The 27037-nt window shown below is 37.2% G+C and overlaps 1 protein-coding gene across 5 annotated transcripts in view; it reads left to right on the top strand.

The window, feature by feature from the left end:
* Positions 1-27037, top strand: part of REV3L (REV3 like, DNA directed polymerase zeta catalytic subunit) — a 209696-nt gene that overhangs the window by 101203 nt on the left and 81456 nt on the right. For 3 of the 5 annotated variants that reach the window (XM_064289897.1, XM_064289891.1, XM_010598962.3), the window contains 6 exons: positions 7114-7208; positions 7775-7879; positions 8870-8954; positions 9041-9189; positions 15535-15645; positions 18874-19111. In XM_064289897.1, the coding sequence (XP_064145967.1) occupies positions 7114-7208; positions 7775-7879; positions 8870-8954; positions 9041-9189; positions 15535-15645; positions 18874-19111 (783 nt within the window). Of the gene's footprint in view, positions 1-7113; positions 7209-7774; positions 7880-8869; positions 8955-9040; positions 9190-12479; positions 13167-15534; positions 15646-18873; positions 19112-21168; positions 21280-27037 lie in introns of those variants that run through there. The other 2 variants (XM_023542570.2, XM_023542582.2) reach the window with 2 other exon arrangements.

The raw sequence follows: 27037 nt of genomic DNA, 5'->3' as shown, positions 1-27037 counted from the left end.
TCAATACCTAGTTATTACATAATTGATAAAAGGAATCTGAGGTTAGCTTTTTAATACTTCTCTCTAGCATTCAACTTGATTATGCATTCTAAATTGATAACCTATAATTTGTCAAGTAAAAGTCACATTTATAATAAAACGGCAATTTAAAACTGAAATAGCAAAATATTTTTAATAATAGTAACGCCTAAAATTCAAAATATTAAATATTTACAGGAAAAAGTGGTCTAACATACTGTGTGTGAATTATATAATTTTCAGTTTCTTTTAACTATTATTATTGACTAGGCTTTTTTTCCTGGATAACATGTATTCTACATGTTTAGATTTCCCTAGTATAAAGCAGATACGTAATCACAGCTACCTAACTTATCGATCAGTAGCGTTATCTCTATGGAACTCAGAGGGATTTCTGTTTTATGCTGTAAAGTGCTGCACAAGCTGCCTTAATCCTATTTTGATCATCTGAATACTGTCAGGGTGGTTGTTATTTTTCTCTTTTCACTACACATGTCAGTTGATACCTTTTAAGCACATTTTTTCTTAGGAGGAGTGCAAGGTAGAAAAGGTGTTTAGTTAAATGTTAAATTACTATTTTTTATTTCATAATACAATGAATTTATTAATTAGTTGAAAATAAACTATCATACAGTATTTATTTAGCACTTAATTTAGTTTAAGATCCTAATATGTACTTGACGAAATCTCCATATTAGAGAAGTATTTGGGGTTTTTTAATACCTAAAAATTAAGAAAGAATCTCATTAAATAATGATACAAATACATTGTTTTACAATTGAGATATTACACCAAGATAAAATTTCAAAGACTGACGTAACATGAACAGTCAGTGACTTGCCTTACATCCATGCTTTTGCTTGTCAACAATAGGTATTTTCATTATTTATTCAGGACTTTTTATTGTTAGAAACACATACACACACACCCTGTGTACTTCTTGGGTAGTCTGTGAAGTTGAAAGACAGTATTATTTTTATCTCTGTAGATAGTATGAAGTTTAAAGAGTGTTTATGTAATAGACATCTTTCTGTTTAGGTCATAAGACTATATAGTAAAGTTCACTGATTAGGAGTAAATTTGGAGACACTATTATAATGGAAACCTTGAATTTTTAATTTTTTGAAGGAGTCCGTTTCATTACTTTTAAGTGTTGTACAAATTAGAAGCAAAGATATAAGTAGGCAAACTAGTGAAATTAAGCAATCTATTGAGAATTAAAATTTATAATATGTATAAAATAGCTGTCCTGGATTGAATTGTGTCTGCCAAAACTGTGGATCAGTTTGGCTGGGCCATGATTCCCTGTATTGTGTGGTTGTCTACCGTTTTGTGATCTGATGTGATTATCCTATGTGTTGTAAATCCTAACCTCTATGATGTTATTGAGGCAGGATTAGAGGTAGTTATGTTAATGAGGCAGGACTCGATCTACAGGATTAGGTTGTATCTTGCATCTGTCTCTTTTGAGATATAAAAGAGAGAAGCCAGCAAAGAGATTCACCAAGAATGAAGAACAAGGAGGGAGGGGGCACATCCTTTGGACCCAGGGCCCCGGTGCTGAGAAGTTTCTTGACCAGTGGAAGATTGATGGCAAGGACCTTCCCCCAGAGTCAGCAGAGTTGGAAAGCCTTCCCCTGGAGCTGGCACCCTGAATTCTGACTTCTGTATTCCTAGACTATGAGAGAATAAATTTCTATTTGTTAAAACCATCCACCTGTGGTATTTCTGTTATGACCCATTAAAAACTCATTGCTATCAAGTCAATTCCAACTCATAGCAACCCTGTAGGACAGAATAGAACTGCCCCATAGGGTTTCCAAGGAGCACCTGGTAGATTCGAACTGCTAACCTTTTGGTTAGCAGTCCAACTCTTAACCACTATGCCACCAGGGTTTCCAGTTCTGTAATAACAGCACTAGATAACTAAGATAGAATTTGGTACTAGGAGAGTGGGTTGCTGCTCTAGCAGATAACTTAGAATGTAGAAGCAGTTTTTGAATTGAGTAATGGGTAGAAGCTGGAAGAGTTTTAAAGTGCCTAATGGTAAAAGCCTAGATTGCCTGAAAGAGACTGTTGGTGGAAATATGAACATCAAAGACAGTTCTGGTAAGGACTCAGAAGGAAGTGAATAGAGCTGTAACACTGGAGACAGTGCAGAAAGCAGGAAGCAGCAGCAGAGAAACGACAGCAGCAGAACCAGGAGGCTGGCACGAGACAGTGCAGGAGCCAACCCACAGAGCAAGAGAGCTGACCGCAGAGGAGGCTTCCTGGTGGAGTGGGATACTTCCAGGCCCTTATCGGTAGAGCTAGGCTTGCTGATCTGTGAAACAAGAGAGCTGAGTGCCTTCTGGTCGAGGTTTACTGGCAGAGTAGGGTGCCTCCAAGCACTTATCAGAGAGCTAAAGAGCCCAAGCAGGGCAGACACCAGGCTGGCCCAAGAGGCCAAGGAACCAGGAATCAGAAGCTGAAGAGACAAGGAACACAGGAAGCAGAACTGCTTCAGTCTCAAAGGGTAGAGCCATGACCTCTGGGGTCTCAAATGGTGCAGCCATGATCTCTGGGGTTTTAAAGGGCGGGGTCCTAGCCTCCTAGGTTTCAAAGAGTCAGATCTTCACCAACTCAGTTCCAGAGCGTAGGGCCGCCTTTCATGAGTGCCAGCGAAATGGGACCAGATCCGTTGCCCAAAGCTGAGGGGATGAGGCTGCCATGCCTAAGGGACAGAAGAACTTGGCCTGCCTGGGCCGAGGGAGTAGGGTCATCTCTGACAGACTAGGAAAATGGGGCCACCCAAATCCGAGGAAGCAGAGTTGCTGTCCCAGTGAGCCTGGAAGGCAGAGCTGAAGCCCAGGGCTGTGGGGCCTCCACCCAGAATCCAGTGAGTGTGGCCAATACCCAGAGTCTGGAGGGCAGGGCCATAGCCTAAACAGTCTCAGAGAACAGAAGATTATTTTCAAGCTTGAGAGCTAATGTAATGTGTTCTGCTGACTTCCTTGGTGCCTGTTACCCCTTCTTTCCCTCTGATTTCTCCCATTTGTAATGGATATGTTTACCTTGTGCCTGTTCCACCGTTGTACTTTGGAAGCAGATAATTTGTATTCTGGATTTCACAGATAAAGAGGAATTTTGCCCCAGGGTGGAATTTGGACTTGGAGTTGATTTAAAACTTGGGATGACATGATGGGGTGAATAAATGTGTTTTACATGGGGCAAGGACACAGTTTTGGGGGGCCAAAGGATGGAATGTTATGGATTGAATTATATCCCCCCAAAATACACATCAACTTGGCTAGGGCATGATTCCCAGTATTGTGTGGTTGTCTACCATTTTGTCATCTGATGTGATTATTCTATGTTTTGTAAATCCTAACCTCTGTGCCCTGTTAGCACAGTGGTTAAGAGTTCAGCTGGTAACCAAAAGATCAGCAGTTCGAATCCACCAGCTACTCCGTGGAAACCCTATGGGGCAGTTCTGCTCTGCCCTGTAGGGTCACTATGAGTCAGAACTGACTCCATGGCAGTAAGTTTGTTTTTTTAATGATGTTAATGGCACGATTAGAGGTAGTTGTGTTAATGAGGCAGGACTCAATCTACAGGATTAGGTTGTATCTTGAGTTAGTCTCTTTTGAGATATAAAAGCTTCGGACCCGGAGTCTCTGCTCTGAGAAGCTCCTCAACCAGTGGAAGATTGATGACAAGGACCTTTCCCCAGAGCGAGAAAGACTTCCCTTGGAGCTGGCACCTGAATTCTGACTTCTAGCCTTCTGTGCTGTTACAGAATAAATTTCTGTTTGTTAAAGGCATCCACTTGTCATATTTCTGTTGTAGTAGCACTGAATAACTAAGATAATAGCTGTATCTTTTGTCTGAGATTATCCTATTTTTTGGTATTTTTGGAATGCTTGTATTATCATATTTTGCACAAATAATGTATGCCTTCTACATTTGTTTGCCAACTGCACCTACCCCGACAATGAAGTATTTTCATAAACACCACTATGCAAATTTTTTTACACGTTATGCAAATTTTTCAAAACGTTACTGTAAAAAATTAACATGGCACGCTTATGAAAATACCTTGTGGGAGCAGGGTGTGTTATTTGCATAAACACATGAAAATCCATAATTTCATTAAGTACAAATAACATAATGTCAAATTTTTTTTTGCCCTAAATCAGTACTCTTTTAGATTTTGTTACTCTTATTTCCATCCCTAATGTTAGCATCTTTTTCTGTGTACTTTTTTTAAACAAATGATTTCTGTTCCTTCACAAATGTTCTTACAAAGGGCTATGACAAATAGCAACAAAATTGAAGTAACATTGGGGGTACTGAGTTGGCAGCTCCACTAACCTTACTTAAAAACTTAGTGTAAATCACTACATATCATGGACCTGCAGGGTCACCTGTCAGAGTGTTAAATACACAAAAGTTGAGGGTATACTGCAGTAATATGAATGCTGGCTGCCCATCAGAATCACCTGGAGTGATTTTTAAAATTACACATTTCTAAGGTCTACCCTCGGTATTTCTAATTAGTAGGAAAAAAAAACAAACCCGTTGCCATCGAGTCAATTCTGACTCATAGCAACCCTATAGGACAGAGTAGAACTGCCCCATAGAGTTTCCAGGGAGCGCCTGGTGGATTCAAACAGCCAACCTTTTGATTAGCAGCCGTAGTTCTTAACCAGTATGCCACCAGGGTCTATTGTATTAAGCTATGAAGGGAAATGTTCAGAGAGATACAACTGTCTAATTATCATCCCATTGCCTATCTACTTTCCATGACTGAAATTAAATATGTGTATTTACGGACCAAAACTTTTTTACTCATGCTTTCGCTTTTTCTACATTGTGGAGACAGTTTTAATTTTGAAAACTCCCTTTTCCTAGGAATATCTCTTGTTCTGAATGCCTAAAGTATTTTGTAGTAAGAGCAAGAAATAGTTGTAAATTTCTACTATGAGTTTGCTTTTTTGTTTATGTTACTATTTCCCTCCTTTGTCACAAATGTGCTACTTCTAGAAGATTCATCCTTGGCATTTACAATATAGTTCTCTCAAATTGCAAAACTTTTAGTATAAGAAGAATAAAGCTGTTGACTATAAACTATTTTGTCTGATACTTCAGTCCAGGACAAAACTAATTTTGTTAAATTATGTGAGTGAAAAAACAATCTACATTGAGAATTATTTTTTCAGAAAATGAAAGGGGTAGATTGTGATAGGCTAGCTAACATTTCCCTTCTCTACCAATGGTAAAAAGATTTTATACACACATACATATACATACATACATGTACAGACTCACACACATACACGTATATATACTTGAATTTTAAGAATTCTCTGGTGTAACAAATTAATTTTTAAGTTCAATCATAATTATTTTCTTAGCAATAGACAATGGAAAAAGTGTTTCAAATCAAAATGTTAATGAAATCTGCTGTCACCCCCTTCCAAGTAAAATCATAAATCTCTTTTCATTTTAGTAGGGGGTCTAAATTTTGAAATGAGTAAACTGCAGTCTGTACTGGATTTTGTCCCTTTTGTCAGTCTGTCAGGGACAGTTATGTGGTGTCTTCCTAATGTTCTCTTTTGTAGCTCTGATGAAAAACAAAATGCTTTTGAGTCAAAGACGATAACAATACCATGTAGTTCTTATAAAATTAATGTCCTTGTGGTGTCACCACTTTTCCTAGCTCTAATCCACTTTGGGACATTCATGTGGTTTACCAGTTCTATAGCCGTGGGAAATTTTAAAGCATTCCCCAGCTCAGAAGTAGTTTAGGGCAAGGAGTACAGTAAGTATAATTTGCCCACTTTTTAGAATGCCCATTTACCCTTGTTTCCATTGCATATTCTCTCATTGTATTATTTTTAAACCATCTATGATTGTTGAGGAGCCCTGGTGGCATAGTGGTTAAGAGCTTCACTGCTAACCAAAAGGTCGTGGTTCAAATCTACCAGCTGCTCACTGGTGGCAGTTCCACTCTGTCCTGTAGGGTTGCTATGAGTTGCAGTCAACGCCTTGGTGACAGGTTTGGTTTTGGGGGGTTTTCTTATGATTGTGGAAGAAGATCCCTCTGGGCAACTAATTACATATGTGTACTGTTGATTCATCCCTCTGTTGTCTGTATTATTCTATCCCAAACATTTTTATTCCTGATGTATATAATGAGGCAAAATATGTAGAATATACTGCAAAGGCTTTCAATAGGGTACCAACACAATTGAAAAAACAGTCACTGTCAAGTCAATACCATGAGCTGGTATCATGGCAACCCCATGCGTGTTAGAATAGAAGTATGTTCCATAGGGTTTTCAGTGACTACGTTTTCATTTGTAGATTGCCAGGTCTTTCTCCTGTGGTGCCTCTGGGTAGGCGCAAACCTACAACCTTTTGGTTATTAGCAGCCGAGCACTTAACCATTTGCACCATCCAGCAGCTCCATCCATATAATAGCTTTTTTATTTTTCTCTTCTTGTTTTTCATTTCTTTATATATAAAAAATATATATACATAATATCAATTATGTTATAAATAATTGTGAATTAATTTATCATCATAATCTACCTCAGTGGTTTTCTGTTTACCACCTGTTCTGAATTGAATTATGTCCCCCCAAAATATGTGTTATAAATCCTAACCCCTATGCCTATGGTTATAATCCCATTCAGGAATGAGTTGTCTTTATTATGTTAGTGAGGCAGGATTAGTATAGGGTGTATCTTGAGTCAACCTCTTTTGAGATATAAAGGAGATTAAACAAGCAAGCAAAGGAGAGATGGGGTAAGACAGGTACCGAGACACATGGAGATCTCCAAGGAACCAGGGAGCCAGAAGCTAAAGAGACAAGGACCTTCTTCCAGACCCAATAGGGAGAAAGCCTTCCCCTCAAGCCAGTGCCCTGAATTTGGGCTTCTAACCTCCTAAACTGTTTGTTAAAGCCACTTACTTGTGGCACTCACTGTTACAGCAGTAGTAGATAACTAAGATAACCACTTAAACATGAAATATTGTAAAAGTAAGAAAAATCCTCACAGATTTTGCTTTAACATAGTTACTGTATTTTTGGAAATCTTTTTGTTACAGCTCTTTAATACTAGAAGGTATTGAACCACGGAGTACCTGTGAACTAGAAGTGGATGCTGTAGCTGCTGATATCTTAAATCGGCTGGACATCGAAGGTATCTACAGTTATTTTTAATATTTTATTTTTATTTTTAAAAATCAGTCACCAAAATAGAGTAGAAAAAGTAGGGAAGAAAACATTACTAGGGAAATAAGATGTTATAGAAGGAAGATGCAATATGTTATGAAGATTGCTTTTGCAGTTCTAATTAGTCATTATTTTTTCAATTATTCATTTATATAAGTACATTTGTATAGACATGAAGAGCGTGATGTAAATATGACACTAAATAATATTAGCCAATATGATAGGATTTAATATACTGTGCCTTTTAACTTTTTTATTCCTAGATTATATACCAGGGAGGGACCCTTAGATCTATTGGTATCATCAAGTGCTTGAATTCTTCTCACTTACCGGGTTTTTGGGAACTAGTAGGAAGAAAACTTAAAAAAGGAATAATGCAAACAAATGTAGGTTGGGACAATGTATAAGTCTGTTGTATTTCACAAAGTAGGTAATTATTTTTCTTCCTAAAAGGCAATATTAAAATTTGAATTCCTATTTTTAAGCATTTTTTATGTTGTCCTTTGTAATATTAAATTATTGTTGTGATTACAGCTCAAATTGGTGGAAATCCTGGCCTACAGGCCATATGGGAAGATGAAAAGCAACGACGAAGAAACAGAAATGAAACTTCTCAAATTATCCAACCTGAATCACAAGGTATAAACCTAATAGTACTCTGATGATTTTTGAAACTAAATATTTTAGTTGAAAAATTAAGCCAATAAGTTTTTGCCTTGACATTAGATTGTACTTTTAAAATTACCTTTAAATTTTGTATTTTTTCCTTTTGTCACTGCTCTGCAACCAGTCATCCTTTATCTTTACAACTATCTCTGAAGTATCATTCATTGACATCTTCAGTGTCCTTTGTTTTCACTGAACTCCGCCTTGTCCTCTTGCCCACCTTTTTGCCAAATAAGCTGTAGAAAACTCACAGAAGGTCACAAATCCCAAACTTAAAAACACTGTGTAGTTCATTAAGCTTTGAAAAGGTCACTCATGAAATACTGCCCCCAAATTATTTTCTCGATATATCATAAAAATTCTCACTTTGATTATCATGTACATCTCTGAAGAAAATACTTATTTTATTATTAAACCCTCCTACATTCAAAAAGAATTTGAGGGGGCTTAAATAAATACAATGGATACAATAAAAAAAAATTTTTTTAAATAACAGTAAAAAATAAAAGATAATAATCAAATGGCAGATGTATTTGGAATAAGGTAGTAAGCCTACATTGAAGTCCAATTTAAAGAAGTGTTTTTATTATAATGTCTTAGGCACTAAAAATACTTTGGTAAATTTTGAGTGCCTTTTATGCATTTTAAAATAGAAATATTTCGTAAGGGGAAAATTTCTAGGTTCAGGGTGTATGATACATTCATAGGTAGAGAACAATGTTTTTCTCCTTTAGGTTCAGGTTATAATTATAGAACTTCGAGCTGACTTTTAGTATTTAATTTTAAAACTTTAGTAACAACCATTTCTCTTTTGTTTTATAACAGGACTGTATTTAGCTGGTATTATGTATATCAAGAGAAAGATAGGAAATTGTTACCATTTTTAAAGCTACTTTAGGAGAAAAGAAAATATTTCATTTGTGTGCTATCTACATTTTTTAATGCCCTTTTTAAAATTCAAAGATCACAGGTTTATGTCAGCCACAGAAAGTGAAAAAAAATTTCAGAAGAAACTTCAGGAAATTCTCAAACAGAATGATTTCTCTGTGTAAGTGGTTATTTATTATAAATCTTGGAGCTAATTTTATTGCTTTGTTATCTAGTTTGTTATAAAGGATATGTTTTATTAAACAGAACATTATCAGGATCTGTGGACTACAGTGATGGATCCCAGGAGTTCTCTGCTGAGTTAACATTGCACTCTGAGGTTTTATCTCCTGAAATGCTTCAGTGTACACCAGCCAATATGGTAGAAGTCCACAAAGACACAGCACTGCACAAAGGTAAGATTTTGTTTTTGAGCATGCAGAAAATACCACAATAGACGTCTGTGTATTCAGCACTGAGGTATTAATAGTTGGTTAAATTCGCTAGGTATTTTTTTTTCTTCTAAGAAATTACATTGTTGTTGTTAGGTGCCGTCGAGTTGGTTCCAACTCATAGTGACCCTACATACAACAGAACAAACCACTATCCAGTCCTACACCATCCTCTCAATCGTTGTTATGTTTGAGCCCGTTCTTGGAGCCGCTGTGTCAGTCCATCTCATCAAGGGCCTTCCTGTTTTTCACTGACTCTCTACTTTATGAAGCATGATGTCATTCCCCAGGGACTGATCCCTCCTGATAACATGTCCAAAGTGTGTGAGACGAAGTCTCGCCATCCTTGCTTCTAAGGAGCATTCTGGTTGTGCTTTTTCTAAGACAGATTAGTTCGCTTTTCTGGCAGCCCATGGTATGTTCAATATTCTTCAGCACCATAATTCGAAGACATCAATTCTTCTTATTCATTGTCCAGCTTTCGCATGCATATGAGGTGATTGAAAATACCATAGTTTGGTTGTACCTTAGTCCTCCAAGTGATGTCTTTGGTTTTTTAAACACTTTAAAGAATAGCAGTAGAATTACAGCCTTTAGCAGGGAAGGAAAAGCCCACTTTTCAGCTACTGCAGTGGCAGCAGGGGCTCCTTGACTGTGTTCAATAACAGTAAAAACAAAAATGAGCACCTACACCCAATACTGCCTCCCTCCACAAGATCTGAACCCCAGTATTATGCAGCCTCTGGCTCATGACTGATTGTACTGGCTCCTGAGCTTACCCTAGCAGCAGCCTACAGACTTGGAGCCCTACTTCCATTTGCTTTGTCTTATCACTTGCCAGTCCAGCTTTAATCACAGTATAACCAGTGTTTCCATACAGTTATTTTCTCAGCATTTGTAACATTCACTGTGACAGCCTCAAAAGAGCCCTTGTAGTGCAATGGTTAAGCACTTGGCTACTAATCCATAAGTTAGCAATTCAGACCCACCAGCAGCTCTACAGAAGAAAAGACCTGGCAGTTTGCTCCTGTAAAGATTATAGCCTAGGACCAAAAACTACAAAGATCATAGAAGAAAAAAAAGGGTCAATGCTGGAGGCCCTAATACACAGCATAAAGAGTATACAAACCATAACTAACAATACACAAACACCAGAAGATTAGCTGGATAATTTTTGGAGTCTTCTAAAAATTCAACACTTAACGCTCACCAAAAGACTTCACCAAAAGAGTGAAAAGAGAATCTACAGACTGGGAAAAAAATTTTGGCTATGACAAATCCAACAAAGCTCTAGTCTCTAAAATATATAGGAAAATCCAACACCTCTGCAACAAAAAGACAAATAATCCAATTAAAAAATGGGCAAAGGATATAAACAGACGCTTTACCAAAGAAGACATTCAGGCAGCTAACAGACACATGGGGAAATGCATGAGATCACTAACCATTATAGAAATGCAGATCCCATCTACAATGAGATACCATCTCACCTCAACATTACTGGCACAAATCAAAAAAAAAAAAAAGTAACTAATGTTGGAGAGGCTGTATGCACTGCTGGTGGGAATGTAAAGTGGTACAACCATTTTGAAAAACGATATGGCACTTCCTTAACAAGCTAGAAATAGAAATTCCATACGATCCTGCAATCCCACTCCTAGGAATTGTCCTAGAGAAATAAGAGCTATCACACGAGTAGACATATGCATGCCCATGTTCATTGCAGTATTCACAATAGCAAAAAGATGAAAACAACCTAAGTGCCCATCAATAGATGAATGAATCAACAAACTATGGTACATACACACAATGGAATAAAACACAACAGTAAAGAACATTAATGAATCTGCAAAATATCTCACAACATGGATGAATCTGGAGGGCGTTATGCTAACTGAAATAAGTCAATCCCAAAAGGATGAATACTATATGAGACCGCTATTATAAAAATTCATGAAAAGGTTTACACACAGAAAGAAATAATCTTTGATGGTTATGAGGGAGGGGAAAGGGTGAGAGGGAAAAACACTAAGTAGACAATAGATAAGTGGTAACTTTGGCAAAAGGTAAGACAGTACACGATACTGGGGAATTCACAGCTTGACCAAGACAGGGTCATGGATGGCTGCATAGACACATCCAAACTCCCTGAGGGACAAAATTATGGGACTGAGGACTGGGACCATTGTCTTGGGGGACATCTAGCTCAACTGGCATAACATATAGTTATAAAGAAAATGTTCTACATCCTACTTTGGTGAGTAGCGTCTGGGGTCGTAAAAGCTTGTGAGTGGCCATCTAAGATACTCCATTGTTCCCACCCCATCTGGAGCAAGAGAGAATGAAGATAACCAGAGACACAATGAAAAGATTAGTCCAAAGGACTAATGGACCACAGCTAACACAGCCATCACCAGACTGAGTCCAGCATGACTAGATGGTTCCTGGCTACCACCACTGACTGCTCTGACAGGGATCACAATAGAGGGTCCCAGACAGAGCTGGAAAAAACTGTAGAACAAAATTCTAACTCACAAAAAAAGACCAGACTTACTGGTCTGACAGAGACTGGAGAAACCCCAAGAATATGGCCTTTTGACAAACTTTTAACTCAGTACTGAAGTCACTCAGAGGTTTACCCTTCAGCAAAAGATAAGACAGGCCTATAAAATAAGACTAAATGGGCACAGCAGCCCAGGGACAAGGACGAGAAGGCAGGAGGGGACAGGAAAACTGGTAATAGGGAACCCAAGGTCGAAAAGGGGAAAGTGTTGGCATGTCGTGGGATTGGCAAACAATGTCATAAAATAATATGTGTATTAATTGTTTCCCCCATGCAAGTGTTTAGCTTGTTGTACTGTGGGGCTTGTGTGTTCCTGTGATTCTGGAAGTTATGCCACCAGTATTCAAATACCAGCAGGGTCACCCATTCCTTTTTACTTGGATCCACAGTCAACACCCACGGAAGCAGCATTCAAGAAATCAAAGGATGCATGGCATTGGGCAGATGTGCTGCAAAAGATCTCTTTAAAGTGTTCAAAAGGAAAGATGTCACCTTGAAGATTAAGGTGCACCTGACCAAAGTCATGATGTTTTCAATTGCCTCATATGGATGTGAAAGCTGGACAATGATAAGGAAGACCGAAGAAGGATCAATGTCTTTGAATTATGGTGTTGGCAAAAAATATACCGTGAACTGCCAAAAGAATGAACAAATTTATCTTGGGAGAAGTACAGCCTGAATGCTCCTTGGAAGCAAGGATGGCAAGACATCGTCTCACATACTTTGGACTTGTTATCAGGAGAGATCAGTCCCTGGTTACCATGCTTGGTAGAGTGTCAGCAAAAAAGAGGAAGGCTCTCAGCAAGATGGATTGACACAGTGGCTGCAACAATGGGCTCAAGCATAACAAGGATTGTGAGGATGGTGCAGGACTGGGCAGAGTTTCGTTCTGTTGTACATAGGATGGCTATGAGTCAAAACCAGCTTGAGGACACCTAACAATAGCAACAACATTACTTCATGAGAAACCAATTGGCTCGTTAAAGCTTAATCTAAAGTATAATTAAATTTTTTGAAAAAGGAAAAGATTATAGCCTTAGAAACCCTATGGGGCAGTTCCACTCTATCATGTAGAGTTGCTGTTAATCAGGAGTATCCCTAGTGGCACAGTGGTTAAAGCATTTGGCTGCATACAGAAGGTCGACAGTTCCAACCCACCAGCCATTCCACAAAAGAAAAATGTGGGAGTCTGCTTCTGTAAAGATTTTCAGCCTTAGAAGCCCTGTGGGACAGTTCTGCTCTGTCCTGTAGGGCTGATATGAGTCAGAATTAATGGCAATGGGTTATGAGTCAGAAGCAAGTGGATGGCACACAACAACAATGACAGTCTCCAGCCACATTGAGCTGCCTACCTCGGTGATCAGCGTTACCTCTTCAGGTACCAATTATTGGTTTTATTTGGGCCCTGATTGTAAAGTTGCATAAGTTTTGTCTTAACTGTTTTTTTCCTATAAGCCTTATTATATTTATTTTTGTTATTAGTTGCCATTGAGTCTGTTCCAACTCATGGTAACCGCATGTGTGTAGAATAGTACTACACTCCATAGTGTTTCAAGATTGTGACCTTCCAGAAGCAGATTGCCAGTCCTTCCAAGATGCCTCTGGGTGGGTTTGAACTGCCAACCTTTTGGTTAGTAGTCCAGTGCTTAACCATTTGTGCCACCCAAGGACACCCTGTTACTTTTAGCAATCAGCTTTTCAGAATTTGAGGTTTTTTAATAATAAAAATATCACATTATAGCGGTAATGCCAGTATCGCACATTGCTCTACAGAATGGTTGTACCTGAGTTTCCATTCCCACAATGTATTACAGCTTATATTTCACCACATTTTTAACAACCTTCATAGTGTCAAATTTTTAAATTTCTGCCATTCTGATGCCATGAAATGGTATCACCATGTTTAAATTTCCATTTCCTGATTACTGAGTTTGAGCATCTTTATAAGCCATTTGGGTTTCTTTATCTGAGAATTGCTTGTTCATGTTCTTTGCTCATTTTCATTTGGGTCATTAGTGTTTTTCCTTCTGATTTGCATAAGTCCCTCATATATTCTACATATCAAGCCTTTTATATCAAGTCAGATATATGGATTGCAAATATTTTCACCTGGTCTGGGCTGATCCTTTACATGTCTTCAAAAAAAAAATTTTTTTTTTTTTTTTAGCTTTTTTCTTCCTTTTCTTCTTTCTTTCCTGGTTTCCTTTCTTCCTTCCTTCTTGCCTCCCTCTCTTTGTTCCTTCCTTTTTTCTTTTCCTTTATACTTTGGTTTTTGTACCTGCTTTAGGAGTCCTTCCCCACCCTGACGTTATGAAAGTTTTCTCTTAAGTATTCATCCATAAATCTTATGTGCACTTACAGTTTGGTTTTCACATTTAGGTCTTTACTGCATCTGAAATTTTACTTGTATATATAGTAGGGACCTAATTGTATCTTTTTTCTATATATAAATAGCTAGTTTTCCAATATATTTTTTGAAAAGTGCCCTCCCCCCAACCAGACTGGATTTCTACCTCTGTCATGTATTTCTGTATTAATATCACACTGTTGTAATTACTGTTGCTCTATAAGTCTTGAAATTTGTCAGGGCAAATCTTCCCTTATTTATCTTCAAAATTGTCTATTCTTGATCGTTTAAAGGCTTAACCATTTGTGCCACCCAGAGACTCCTCCCACTGTGACCAAGAAGAGTTATTTAAGGAATGAAGGATAGTTTAACATTAGAAATTTGTCCCATCTTACTGTTTTTCCAGTTTTCTGGTATAAAGTTGTTCATATTACTGGTTTAAAATATCTCTTGTACCTTTGGCACTCCTCTTTTTATTATTAATATTTATACCCTCTCTCTATTTGGTTTTTATCATTCTTGCCAATCTTGTCTATTTTATTTTTTTTCAGAGAACTAGCTTTTGTTCTTGTTAATCTTCTCAATTGCTTTTTGTTTGGGAACGAGCTATTTTTCAGGGTTTTTTTCTTTTGTTTTGATTAAAGCTTTTATTAACCCAGGCCTTTGTTAACTTTCCTATAAAAACTATTGAAAGCACTTAGTTTTAAGTCTGATTGAATACCTGAAACAGAATAAAACTGTTTTTCAGTTAGCTCTCTTAGAACTGCCTGCCATTTTTTGTTTTATAGTCTTTTCCCCCCTACTATTATGTGCTTTCTAATTTCTGTCTCTTCCTTTGGCTAGATTATAATACAGGTTCCTTTTATCTTTTCTCTTTAAAATTACTTAGCCCCTCTGTCCAATAGGTTCTCTATAAAAATCCCATGTATAGAGACTAATATTTTTAGACCATGAATTAAAAGCTTTCTAAGAAGTATAAAACTAATATAAAATGAATTTACTTGCAGTTTTTGAGTCATAGAGAATAAGAACTTTATTATTCAAATGAGACAGTTTATTCTTTTTCCTATGTATATTTTAATGTGTAGTAATTTTTTTAGAGTAATGTAACTATCTGCACAAACTAGCATAGGATTAAAGAAGCTAAAGATTATAAATGTTTGGCAAGTCATAGATTCATTGCTTTTTTTTAAATTGTTATTTAGTATAACTAAATTATTCCTGTGGCTTTGATTAAAGGTTTGTTAAGTTTTACTTAGTATCTATCTTTAAAACATCAAAATTTTAAATAGGTTTAATTGTAATACCTCCTAATTTATACACGTTCTAATTTACGAAAATAATAAATATTTTATTTAGGCCGTTGCTTTAATGTTTTTGTATTCTTTGTCATCTTAAGGTCACAAAGTAGAGGAAGTTCTTATTAATGAAGAAGCAATTTTGAACCTCATAGAAAATAGTCAAACTTTCCAACCTTTGACCCAAAGACTGAGTGAGTCACCAGTTTTCAGTAAGTAACAATGCTACTGTAAGCATCACTATTTTAAATCAATACCATTAGATTTTTTGTGAAAAGTTTGTATGGAGGTTTTTCTCTCTTTGATTAGAAGAGATTAGTGTTACATATTCAATAAATACTTTGTCTAAAGAGTATAAAAATGAAACCTTGCATTAGATCAAGTAGCTTTTGTTTTTGTGAGTTTTTTTTTTTTTACACATCTTTTTATAAAAAGAAACGATTCTGAAATAAAGTAACTCCTTTTTTTTTTTTTCCTTTAACCTCACTTTGGTTGAAGGAAAACCGTATTGTCACAGGGGGAAAAATGCACTTATTTTTTATTGACATTCTCCAAAGTTAAGTACATTAATAGAACACCCTGATTGGTTCTTTCTTGGTGACTAATAGAAATTTCCCTAGACAGTCCTTCTAAGCCATTGAATTATGACTAGATTTTATAGCATCTGCCTATTATTTCTGAGTGTCTTTTCTGCAGTGGAGCCCTGTTGGCACAATGGTTAAGAGTTCAGCTGCTAACCAAAAGGTCTGAAATTCGAATCCACCAGCCACTCCTTGGAAACCCTACGGGGCAGTTCTACTCTGTCCTATAGGGTCACTGTGAGTCAGAATCAACTCGATGGCAGCGGGTTTGCTGCAGTAGTTTTCTTATGCCGTCACTCAAAGTGTATTTTCATTTGTATCATAAACCATTTACTTGATATTCAATATTTTAGTTTAACTTAAAAAAAAAAAAAAAACCTTTTCCATGGAGTTTATTCCAGCTCACAGTGACCCTGTTGGACAGAGCAGAACTGCCCCATAGGGTTTCCAAGCAGTGGCTGGTGGTTTTGAACTGCTGACCTTACTGATATCTTTTTTAGAAATGTATTTAAAAGTTTGCTGCATAAAGTGAGATAGTATTAAACTTCATGCCTCTTGTTTTGCTTGGCATAATGATTTTATGTTTCTTTCCTTCCTTACATTCTGACTTTTCATTCTTATAATATCAAATGTGATAAAAATGTGACAGCAGGCCCATATGATGTCCTTTTCTCTATTACTTGCATTTTCATTTCTGAATGGAACATAATTAACTGTTTAGGGACAATACCAAAATTACTGTGCACAGTCATATTTTAAGAAAATTTTAAACAGGAGTAGAGGACTTTTTCTTTTTTAAATGAAAGGTCACATGCAGAAAGATGTCATTCAAAGACCACATTAAAAAATTAATTTAAGGAGAGTGCCAGCAAGACGGTGGTGTAAGCAGCTGGACATCCCCACTCTCACAACAACTACAGAGAAAATTAATTTGAGGTTTACAATCTAAAATGCTCTATTTCTTCACCTAAAGCGCAATAAAAAAAAATGTTCTGTTTCTCCATCTTAATAAGTAAAAATATGTGCCAAGTTAAATTACATTGTAATTATTAAAAATATACAGTTAAAAGTGAGGAACATAGAGAAAGTCAAGGATTGAAAAAGAGGAGACAGTGAGGGAAAGAGGCAAATCAGTATTTCATGACGTAAGGCAAATGTACTGTATCATCAGCAGATACAATTCTTCCTTGTCCAAAAGTGGTAGAAATGCATTGTCAATGTAGTCAAAAATCTGAGGAGCAACTGTCTATAATTCATTTACCCCAATACTAATCTTTCTTAAAGTATGGGATGGGAAAAAGAAAAATTGCAATTCTAGGTTTAAGAAATGGATTGTTGTCAAAATGGCTCTTATAAACCAATATCATTTTTAACTTACATTTAGTAACATATTTGAATCAATATCTTTAATATCAACAAAGAAAATCTGAAACTTGATATTTTAGTAAGTTGGAAATGCAGTATCTCATTTGATAGAGAAAAGGGTTGTGTACTGTATTAAAACAAACCCCTATCTTCATGAGCTTAAAAAAAAAAACAGCTTTGTTGAAATATAATTCAGCTACCATAAAATTAACCGTCTAAAGTGTATAATTTGGTGTTTTTTAGCATACTCACAGTTGTGCAATCATTACCACTATCTAATTCCAGAACATTGTCATCACCCCAAAAAGAAACCCTATGCTCATTAGCAGTCCCTCCCCATTTGTCCCTCCTCCCAGCCCTTGGCAACCACTAATCTACTTTATATTTATTTAAATTTGCCTATTTTAGGCATTTCACGTAAATCTCATCATGTAAAATGTGGCCTTTTATATCTGGTTCCTTTCACGTAGCATAATGTTTTTGAGGTTTGTCTGTATTGTAGTATGTATCAGTACCTCATTCCTTCTTATTACCAAATAATATTTCATTATATGAGTGTAGCATATTTTATTCATTCATTCATTGGTTGATGGACATCTAGAATGTTTCCTTTTGGTCTATTATGAATAATGCTGCTAAGATCACTTGTGTATAGGCTTTTGTGTAGACATACATTTTCAGTTTTCTTGGGTATATACCTAGAAGTAAAATGGCAGAGTCAAATGCTAACTCTATTTTTAACCTCAATGGCAGAGTCAAATGCTAACTCTATTTTTAACCTTTTGAGGAACTGCCAAGCTTTTTTCCAGAGCAGCTGTACCATTGTACAACCTCACCAAGAATGTATGAACGTTCTAATTTCTGCACATCTTTGTCAACACTTCTTATTATTTGTCTTTTTTATTTCAGCCATACTAGTGGGTGTGAAATAGTATCTCACTGTGGTCTTTATGATTTTTTAAATAATGTTATTAACCACTTTTAATGCTCTCTTGTGTTTTTGAACTATAGGTTTATTTTGATTATCCTACAAGCTAAATAAAGCTAGCTGAGGGATGGGGTTTTCACATGTATAATTTTTAAGATACTTCCTTAGCATTAATTTTTATGTATTTTATATTTATTTTGAACACTTGTGAACGTCTTTGATTTTGTGTTCCTCAAGCTTAAGTGCGAAGTGTGCTGTAAGAGCTTGGGGATCTTATTAAAATGGAAATTCCTGCCTCCTTCCCAGAAATTCTGTTTCAGTGGATATGAAATGGGGTCTGGGAATCTTCCTTTAATAAGAACATGAAATCATTCTAATGCAGATGATCCCAAGGTTACACTTCAGTGGGAGAGCTATATATCAACACCTAAATCTGTATACCAGCTGTATTTTTTTAGCATGTGCCAGCATCTATGATGTTATTGTTGTTCTGTAACTGATAAGAATTGTTGGATTACTTAGAAAATTTAAGTTATTTGTTGGTGATTATTTCACTTGTCTTATAGTGGACAGTAGTCCTGATGAGGCCCTGGTACAACTTCTTGCTGGTTTGGAAAATGATGGATATCAAGGGAAAAGAAATAGGATGTCATTGCCATGTCGTTCCTTTGGAAACTCTAAAAATCTCCAAAACAGTGATGATGAAGAAAATGAACCACAAATTGAAAAAGAAGAAATGGAACTTAGTTTAGTGATGTCCCAGAGATGGGACAGCAATATTGAAGAACATTGTGCCAAAAAAAGGTAATTCATTAGTTATTTCAGCTACTCTAAGAACTTTTTTTGTCATTATCACTGTTCTTTAATCAAAAATTACTTATTATTACTGATGGTACATATAGCTCATAAACGATAGTGATTTACTTATTTTAAATCTCTTTGAATTAGTGATTAGTTTTTCATGTGGCATAAACTTCATATTCTAGGCTAAAAAAAATTTTGCTTCATTAAGAAAAATTAAACTTAACGTTGTTGTTGTTGGTTGCCATCAAGTTGACTCTGACTCACAGCGACCTTCTGTACAACAGAACGAAACATTGCCCAGCCCTGTATCATCTTCATGATTGTATGTTTGAGTCCGTTGAACTTAACTTTAGAAGCCGTCTGTTTATCTATGCAGTATTAACAATGTTTAGTGTTAGCTTGAAGACAAGGAAAGGCTCCCAGATCTGATAAAACTGAAAGAATTAAATATTAAAAATAAATAAACAAAATGAAAGAGACCCAGAAGCAAATACTGGTATTCTGGTTCGTTCTGGCACTGTGGTTTTCTGAGTCAGTCTCCAAGAGAAAAGGACTGAAAAGCAAAGAGTGAAATTATAAGGAGATTGATTTAGTTGTACCAAGGTACGTGTTGGGAAATCAAGAAAAATAAAATTGGAGAGGTAAACTGACTCATAGAAGCTGTTGATTTCTAGATTAAGATATTTGGGCTTCAGGCCATAGGAGCTAATGGTAGTTTTAGAATTCATGACTAACAGATCAGAGTTAGTTATGGAATAGTAACTTGGTGCAGAGGTGAATGGGGATAATTATAGTACCTACTTGTCTTAGGCCAGGTTCTCTAGAGAAGCAAAACCTGTAAAGCATATACATAGAGAGAGAGAGAGATTTATATCAAGGAAATGGCTCATGCAGTTGTAGAGGCTGGAATGTCCCAAGTCTGTGAATCAGGATAGAGGCTTCTCCTGATTCACGTGGCTGCAGAGGCTGATGAACCCAAGATTGGCAGCCCAGAGAGCAGAACTCTTGCTCACAGGCTGTGAAGATCAATGAATTCCAAGATCAGCAGAGAAGACTGTGCAAGGCTTTTCCTGGTTCACATAACTGCAGGGGCTGGCGAACCCCAGATCAATAGGTCAGAGAGCAGGGCCCTTGATCATAGGCTGTAAAGACTGACGAATCCCAAAATTGGGAGGCAAGACCGCAGGTAAGCTGCTAGCTCAAGTCCTAAGAACCAGAGCTCAGACAAATAGGAGCCAACTGCGGGATCCAGAGCAGGCAAAAGCCGGAACATCCACTTATATTTGGATGCAGGCCACACGCCCAAGGAAACCCCCTTTCACTGATGGGCTGCTTACAGCAGATCCCATCATGGGGGTGATCGTATATCAGATCTCAACAGGGAGGCAATCACAACATTTTACGACTGCCAAAACACTGAGAATCATGGCTCAGCCAAGTTGACACACAACCTTAACCATCACACTACTTCACGCAGTTATTCTAAGTATTAGGTAAGATAGTCCATGCATAACTTATTAGCAGAAATGTATTATACAATATACATAGTAATTGTTAGCTATTTGCATAGGACAACTATACATAATATAGTAGTTAAAAGATCAGACTACCTGAGTTTGATTCCAGGCCCTACTATATTAGCTGTGTGACCTTGCACGACTTCTCCATGGCTCAGTTTCCTCAGGTGTGAAATGAGCATAACAATAGTGTCTACTTTATAGACTTATGAGGATTAAAGGGAGAATACATTTAAGATGTTTAGTATGGAATCTGACACGTTATAGAAGTTTGGAAAACGGTAACTGCTCTCATTTTACTATAGAGGTGTGAGCCTAGAGAAATGTTAGCAATATACATAGCATTCATCATAATTATCACCCCTATTATAGGGGAGAGGAGATCCTGGGTGATGCAGATGGTTATCACACTCAACTGCTAACTGAAAGGTTGGAGGTTCAAGTCCCCAGAGGAGCCTGGGAAGAAAGTCCTGGTGACCTACTTCCAAAAAATCAGCCATTGAAAACCCTATGGAGCACAGTTCTACTCTGACACACATGGGGTCGCCATGAGTTGGAACGGACTGGACGGCAACTGCTTGGTTACTAGAGGGGAGAAGGACTGAAAACAGAGACCAGTTAAAAAGCAAATCATAGAAGTCCAGATGAAAGGTAATTGTCATGGATTGAGTTATGTCCTTCAAAAAATGTGTGTCAATTTGGCTGGGCCATGATTCCCTGTATTGTGTGATTGTCCACCATTTTGTCATTTGATGTGATTTTCCTATATGTTGTAAATCCTGCCTCTGTGATGTTAACGGGGGGGATGGGCAGTAGTTGTGTTAGTGAGGCAGGACTCAATCTACAAGATTGAATTGTGTCTTGAGGCAATCTCTTTTGAGATAAAAAAGAGAGAAGCCAGCAGAGAGACAGAGGGACCACATACCACCAAGAAAGCAGTGCCAGGAATAGAACACATCCTTTGGACCAGGGGTCTCTGCGCGGAGAAGCTCCTAGTTTGGGGAAAGATTGATGAGAAGGCTGACAGAGAGAGAAAGCCTTCCCCTGGAGCTGATACCCTGAATTTGGACTTTTAGCCTACTTTACTGTGAGGAAATAAATTTATCTCTGTTAAAGCCATCCACTTTTAGTATTTCTGTTAAAGCTGCACCAGATGACTAAGACAGTGATGAAGGCCTAAACTAGGATATTAGCTTGAGTGGGAGGGCTGGAGGATGGGGAAAGGATAGAACAGAGGCTATGGAAACAGAGTTGATTGATTGTGTTTAGCAATGAACAAAGGGGAGTATACAGGAGAGATAAATCAATGATGACACTGAAGTTGCAAATATCCAGAAGGAGAGACGAAGGTGATGTCATTACAGAAGTAAAAATCAGAGAAATAGGGAACAATGCCATTTTATAGCGTTACGTGTTATCAGTGAGAATCGTCTGTGCTCCAAAATAGGTTGGTGAGGTTGAGGCATTTCCCAATAGAATATTTCACCAAAAGATTTCTAGAGTTCATATCAAAAAAATTTATAGAATATAGATTAGGTACAAAGAAATGTTATAAGCCTTTTCATCTAGCCTCACTTTTTAACAGGTTAGAAAATGTCAGCAAAAAACATTTTAAGGCATTGTAGGTCAAATCTATCAGAAAATCAAACATTGGTTCTCTCTGGACTAGGTGAAATTGGGTCTTTAAAGGTCAAGGAGCTGAGTTTTTCCATGATGTATCACTGTGATAGCAAGGGGAACTGAATATGTGAAAGCAGGGAGAAATATTTTACAGATTTGGAATTTCCTGCTCAGAGAATGAAAATGGAATTCTTTGTAGCAGTGTACTCGGAAAATACAGAAGAGAGAGCAGGGACTCTCAATACCCAGATGATAGGGGAAGGAAGAAGAAATTTTATTTTTTATATTAGGAATTGTTTTTCTCTCTCTTTTTTTTTTTTTTTTAATTAATCCTGATATTGAGAAGTTAAGGTAAAGGTTATTGAGTTCTTGGGTAATAATTCTCAGCTAGAAGGTGCCATTATGGTGGTGACAGGAACTCTGGATGTCTTACTCATGAGACTTTATTGTATGCAGTCTCACAAAATACTTGTTGCTACTACGCTTGTCTAGGAGGTTTGCCAGTCTTAGAGCTTAATGAAATAAACCCATTGAAATTGTCAATTTGAGAGGGCCAGCCTTTCGAAGTCTATGAGCCTTAGAAAATGGATACAAGCAAGATTCAGAAAGGAAGGAGAGTCACCTATATAAAGAATAACTGCTGGGGAGTACTTACAGTTCTACAAATGGGGACAGACAAACTAAAGCCCAGAATGAGTATTTTTTAAAAATACAAAATTAACCAACCGCCCCAACTATATTTGAAGGAGGTACTGAAAAAAATAAAACACAGACCCATGCTTGAAGCAGGCATTAACAGATGATTGAAAGAAAGCAAATGTAACTTTTGTTTCTTTCAACCTGGACAAGATAGAACAAACATGATTAAGGAGGAATTAAGTCTTCTAAATAGAAAGAATAGGACATGCTCTAGCTGCTTTAAATGACTTTACTTACATAAGCTCAGAGATTATATACCAAATAACTGAAAAACGCAGATATAGAATTATGTAATCATTGGTAATATTCTGTGAGGAATAATGTTTAAGTGGAAAGGTTCTAGAAACCTGGACTGGAAAATGGTGTTCTTTACATTGACCAATAAGGGAGACAGAAATTACATCTTGATTAGCTTAACCCATATTTCAGGCCAAGTTGGATGGAATAGAAAATCTTATTAAAAAAACACTGGATGGTGCAGACAGTTAAGGGCTTGACTACTAGCCAAAAGGTTGGCGATTACAACCAACCCAGAGGTACCTCAGAAGACAGGCCTGATGATCTACTTCTGAGAGGTTAGTCTTGAAAACCTTATGGAGTAATTCTGCGCCGCACACATAGGGTCACCATGACTTGGAATCAACTTGACAGCAACTAACAACAACAGAAAGGGAAGTAGAGAATGCCATGAACAGTCATGTTCTATTGGCTTTATATCCTTTTAAAATATGCTTACATAGGGGAATGTAATAGTTGTATTGAGTCTTAATTCAGCTAGATTGAGTTGAGATTACTGGATATAATGAAGACATTGGTAATTTGGGGGGTGACAAAATATAGCTTCAAAATATCTTGAAACCGTATAGGTGACATCTAATAAAGCATAAAGTTGTATGTTTAGGTTCAGTCAGTCAGCTTCACAAATACAGACTAGATAGACTTTCAGTTCATTCTGAGCTTAATAGTTCCTGTTCAAAAGCCCTGGATTTTACTTTATTAAGAGCTCGATAAGTTTGCAGTGTTGTATTATTGCCAAAATAATGAATTTAATTATAAGCTACTAACTGTGTACCTGTAGCCCTGATGGCGCAGTCGTTAAGAACTCCGGTGCTAACCAAACAGTCAGCAGTTCGAATTTACCAGCCGCTCCTTGGAAACCCTATGAGGCAGTTCTACTCTGTCCCATAGGGTTGCTATGAGTCAGAATTGACTTGACGGCAATGGGTTTTTAACTGCATACCTGGGGTAACATTTGTTATTCTAATCGATTTTGGGTTGTTACTAATAAAATAATACTAATATTATTTAATGTGTTTGTCTTTCTGTAACTTGTATCACATCTTTCATATTTTGACAAAGTTTGTTGACTTTTTATCCGATACTCTGTTGATTAATTTTGTGGCATTTTATTCTTTTTCTTATTTCCCTTTGTTTTTCTTCATTGTTTTCTCATTATTTTACTTTAGTATCATCCCTTTGATCGTATCTTCAGTGTGTCATTAGCATTCCTTCTGCGTTTTCAATACACTTTGTTTAGCTATTTCTATAATCTTAAAACTGTATTAAGTAAACATTCATGTATATAAAAGTCTTATAAAATCACTACCTACTTGTTACCAGTAGTATCAACCTTTTAAAAATAAGACAACCAGTTGTCATCGAGTTAGTTCTGACTCATGGCAACCCCATATATGTCAGAGTAGAACTGTGCTCCGTAAGGTTTTCAACAGCTGATTTTTTGGAAGTAGACCATCAAGCTTTTCTTCATCTGATGATTTTTCGGAAGTAGATCCTCAGGCACTTCTGGGTGGACTTGAACCGCTAACCTTTCGGTCAGTAGCCAAGCACATTAACCATTTGCACCACCCAGGGGCTTTAAAATAATAGGCATAGTATATCACACAATTAACTAATACCTGTGTGTTCATTGCCTGGAGCACTTCTATAAAAACCATGCCAAGTTTAACCTTGGGAAAATAAGCCTAAACATTTTATAAATGTATATTAGAGGGAGTTCGAATAATAGAAGCATAGTGTCCAGAAAAAGAATTAGTTAATAATTCTACTTTGTACGTTGGCTGTTATATTCTACCCTGAGTACCATATTTTAAAAAATACTGATAAAGGGAAAGAGGAAGAAAACTAAAAGGACCCGTGAACACTGTCACTCTTGAGAAGCAGTTGAAAGATTAGAGAGTGTTTGGTCTAATTAAGAGGGATTACGGAATGAATAATAAATGCCTTCAAATATTTTAAAGGTGATTATACAGAAAATGGCATAGACTAGTCTATATGTCTGTTGTTATATGCTGTTGGGTTGTTTCATACACATAATGGCCCTACAGAACAAGTAGAACTGCCCTGTAAGGTTTCCGAGGCTGTCAGTTCCGACTCATAGTGACCTCATAGAGTAAAACTACCCCATGGGATTTCCAAGGAGCAACTGGGGGATTCGAACTGCTGACCTTATGGTTAGTAGCTGAACACTTAAGCGCTGCGCCACTAGGGCTCCTCCAAGGTTGTAATCTTTATGAAAGCAGACTGATAAATCTTTCTCCCACATAGCCTCTGATGGATTCGAGCCACAGCCTTTCTGTTAGCAGCCAAGTGCTTGACAACTGCACCATCAGGGCTCCTGTGTGCATGTCTACAGAGGTCAAAAGCAGGAATAATATATAAAAGTTGGAAAGAAACATTTTTTTCATAACATAGGGAGCAGTTAACAGGGACATCGGTGGTTCAGTGGTAGAATTCTAACCCTCCATGCCAGAGACCTGCATTCCATTCCTGGCCAGTGCACCCCATGCACAGCCACCACTCGTCAGTCGTTGGAGGCTTACATGTTGCTATGATGCTGAACAGGTTTCAGCAGAGCTTCCAAACAAAGACAAATTAGGAAGAAAGGCCTGGAGATCTACTTCTGGAAATCAACCAGTGAAGATCCCGTGGATCACAATGGTCTGATCTACAACTGATCAAGGGGGTGACGCTGGACCTAGAAGTGTTTTGTTCCATTGTGCATGGAATCACCATGAGTCGGGGCTGACTGACTGGCAGCTCACAACAGGGAAACAGTTACTAACAATTAGAACCATTAACAATGAAAAAGATTACCCTGCGATACAGCAAGCCTGTCACACTAAGAATGTAAAAGTGAAGATTACATCAGGTCTGTTAAAAATAGAACTTTTGCATTGGTTAGAGGGGACAAGATGGACAAGATGACCTCTAATAGCTCTGCAGGGAGTGACTGTATTACAAATTGTGATTTGTAATAAAATACAAAAGGTTTAATGGAAAAGCTATTCCACATATAATAAAGGGATTTTTCAAATTTTTGAGACAGGAGAAGGAAGAAATTGAGTGTAGGTGTGGGTAGAAATTAAGCTTGCCTATTCAGATGGAAAAGAAAGTATCAGGCTAGGATCAGTTGAAAAAATTTAAATCAGTATGAGAAGAGGCTTAAAGAGAGTACCTGTCTGGACTCACAGTCCTATTTGTAACCACGTCAGGTTGACTCAACATCTTTACTACTTCCTAGTCTGCCTCTTGGAAACCCTAGTGGCTTAGTGGCTAAAAAAAAATTAAAAAAGAGCTACATCTATTAACCAAAAGGTCAGCAGTTCGCACCCACCAGGTGCTCCTTGGAAAGTCTATGGGGCAGTTCTACTCTATCTTATAGGGTCGTTATAAGTTGGAATCGACTTGACAGCAGTGGGTTAGTCCCTCTCTTATCTCTGTCATTTTGCCTTACAGTCCTGACCTGAATGCCCCCTCCCCCTATCTTTTTTCTTTTTCGGGTTTGTTCATTTCATTTTTTCCAATTCAGAATATAGTGATTTCGTATTTATAGAGATTTCTCAAAATACACCAGAAAGCCACCTTTTTGGAAATTACCCCTCTCACCCCAGCTGTTTTGTATATATCTAAGGATAGGTTGAAGGGAGTAGGGGGATAAAAAATGAGGAAGAACATGATTAGATATGGTAATCCTGATTTATGAAGCAATAGATGTAGGAATGATACTGTCTTCTAGCTCGTAGGAAAGGGATCATGTCAGGCTTCTCCAGATTAACTTCTCATCCATTCT

Source organism: Loxodonta africana, chromosome 1, assembly GCF_030014295.1.
Source record: "Loxodonta africana isolate mLoxAfr1 chromosome 1, mLoxAfr1.hap2, whole genome shotgun sequence".
In the NCBI taxonomy this organism is placed as follows: domain Eukaryota; kingdom Metazoa; phylum Chordata; class Mammalia; order Proboscidea; family Elephantidae; genus Loxodonta; species Loxodonta africana.
The sequence above is the reverse complement of the archived record's forward strand: the minus strand, read 5'-3'. Positions and strand labels throughout refer to the sequence as shown.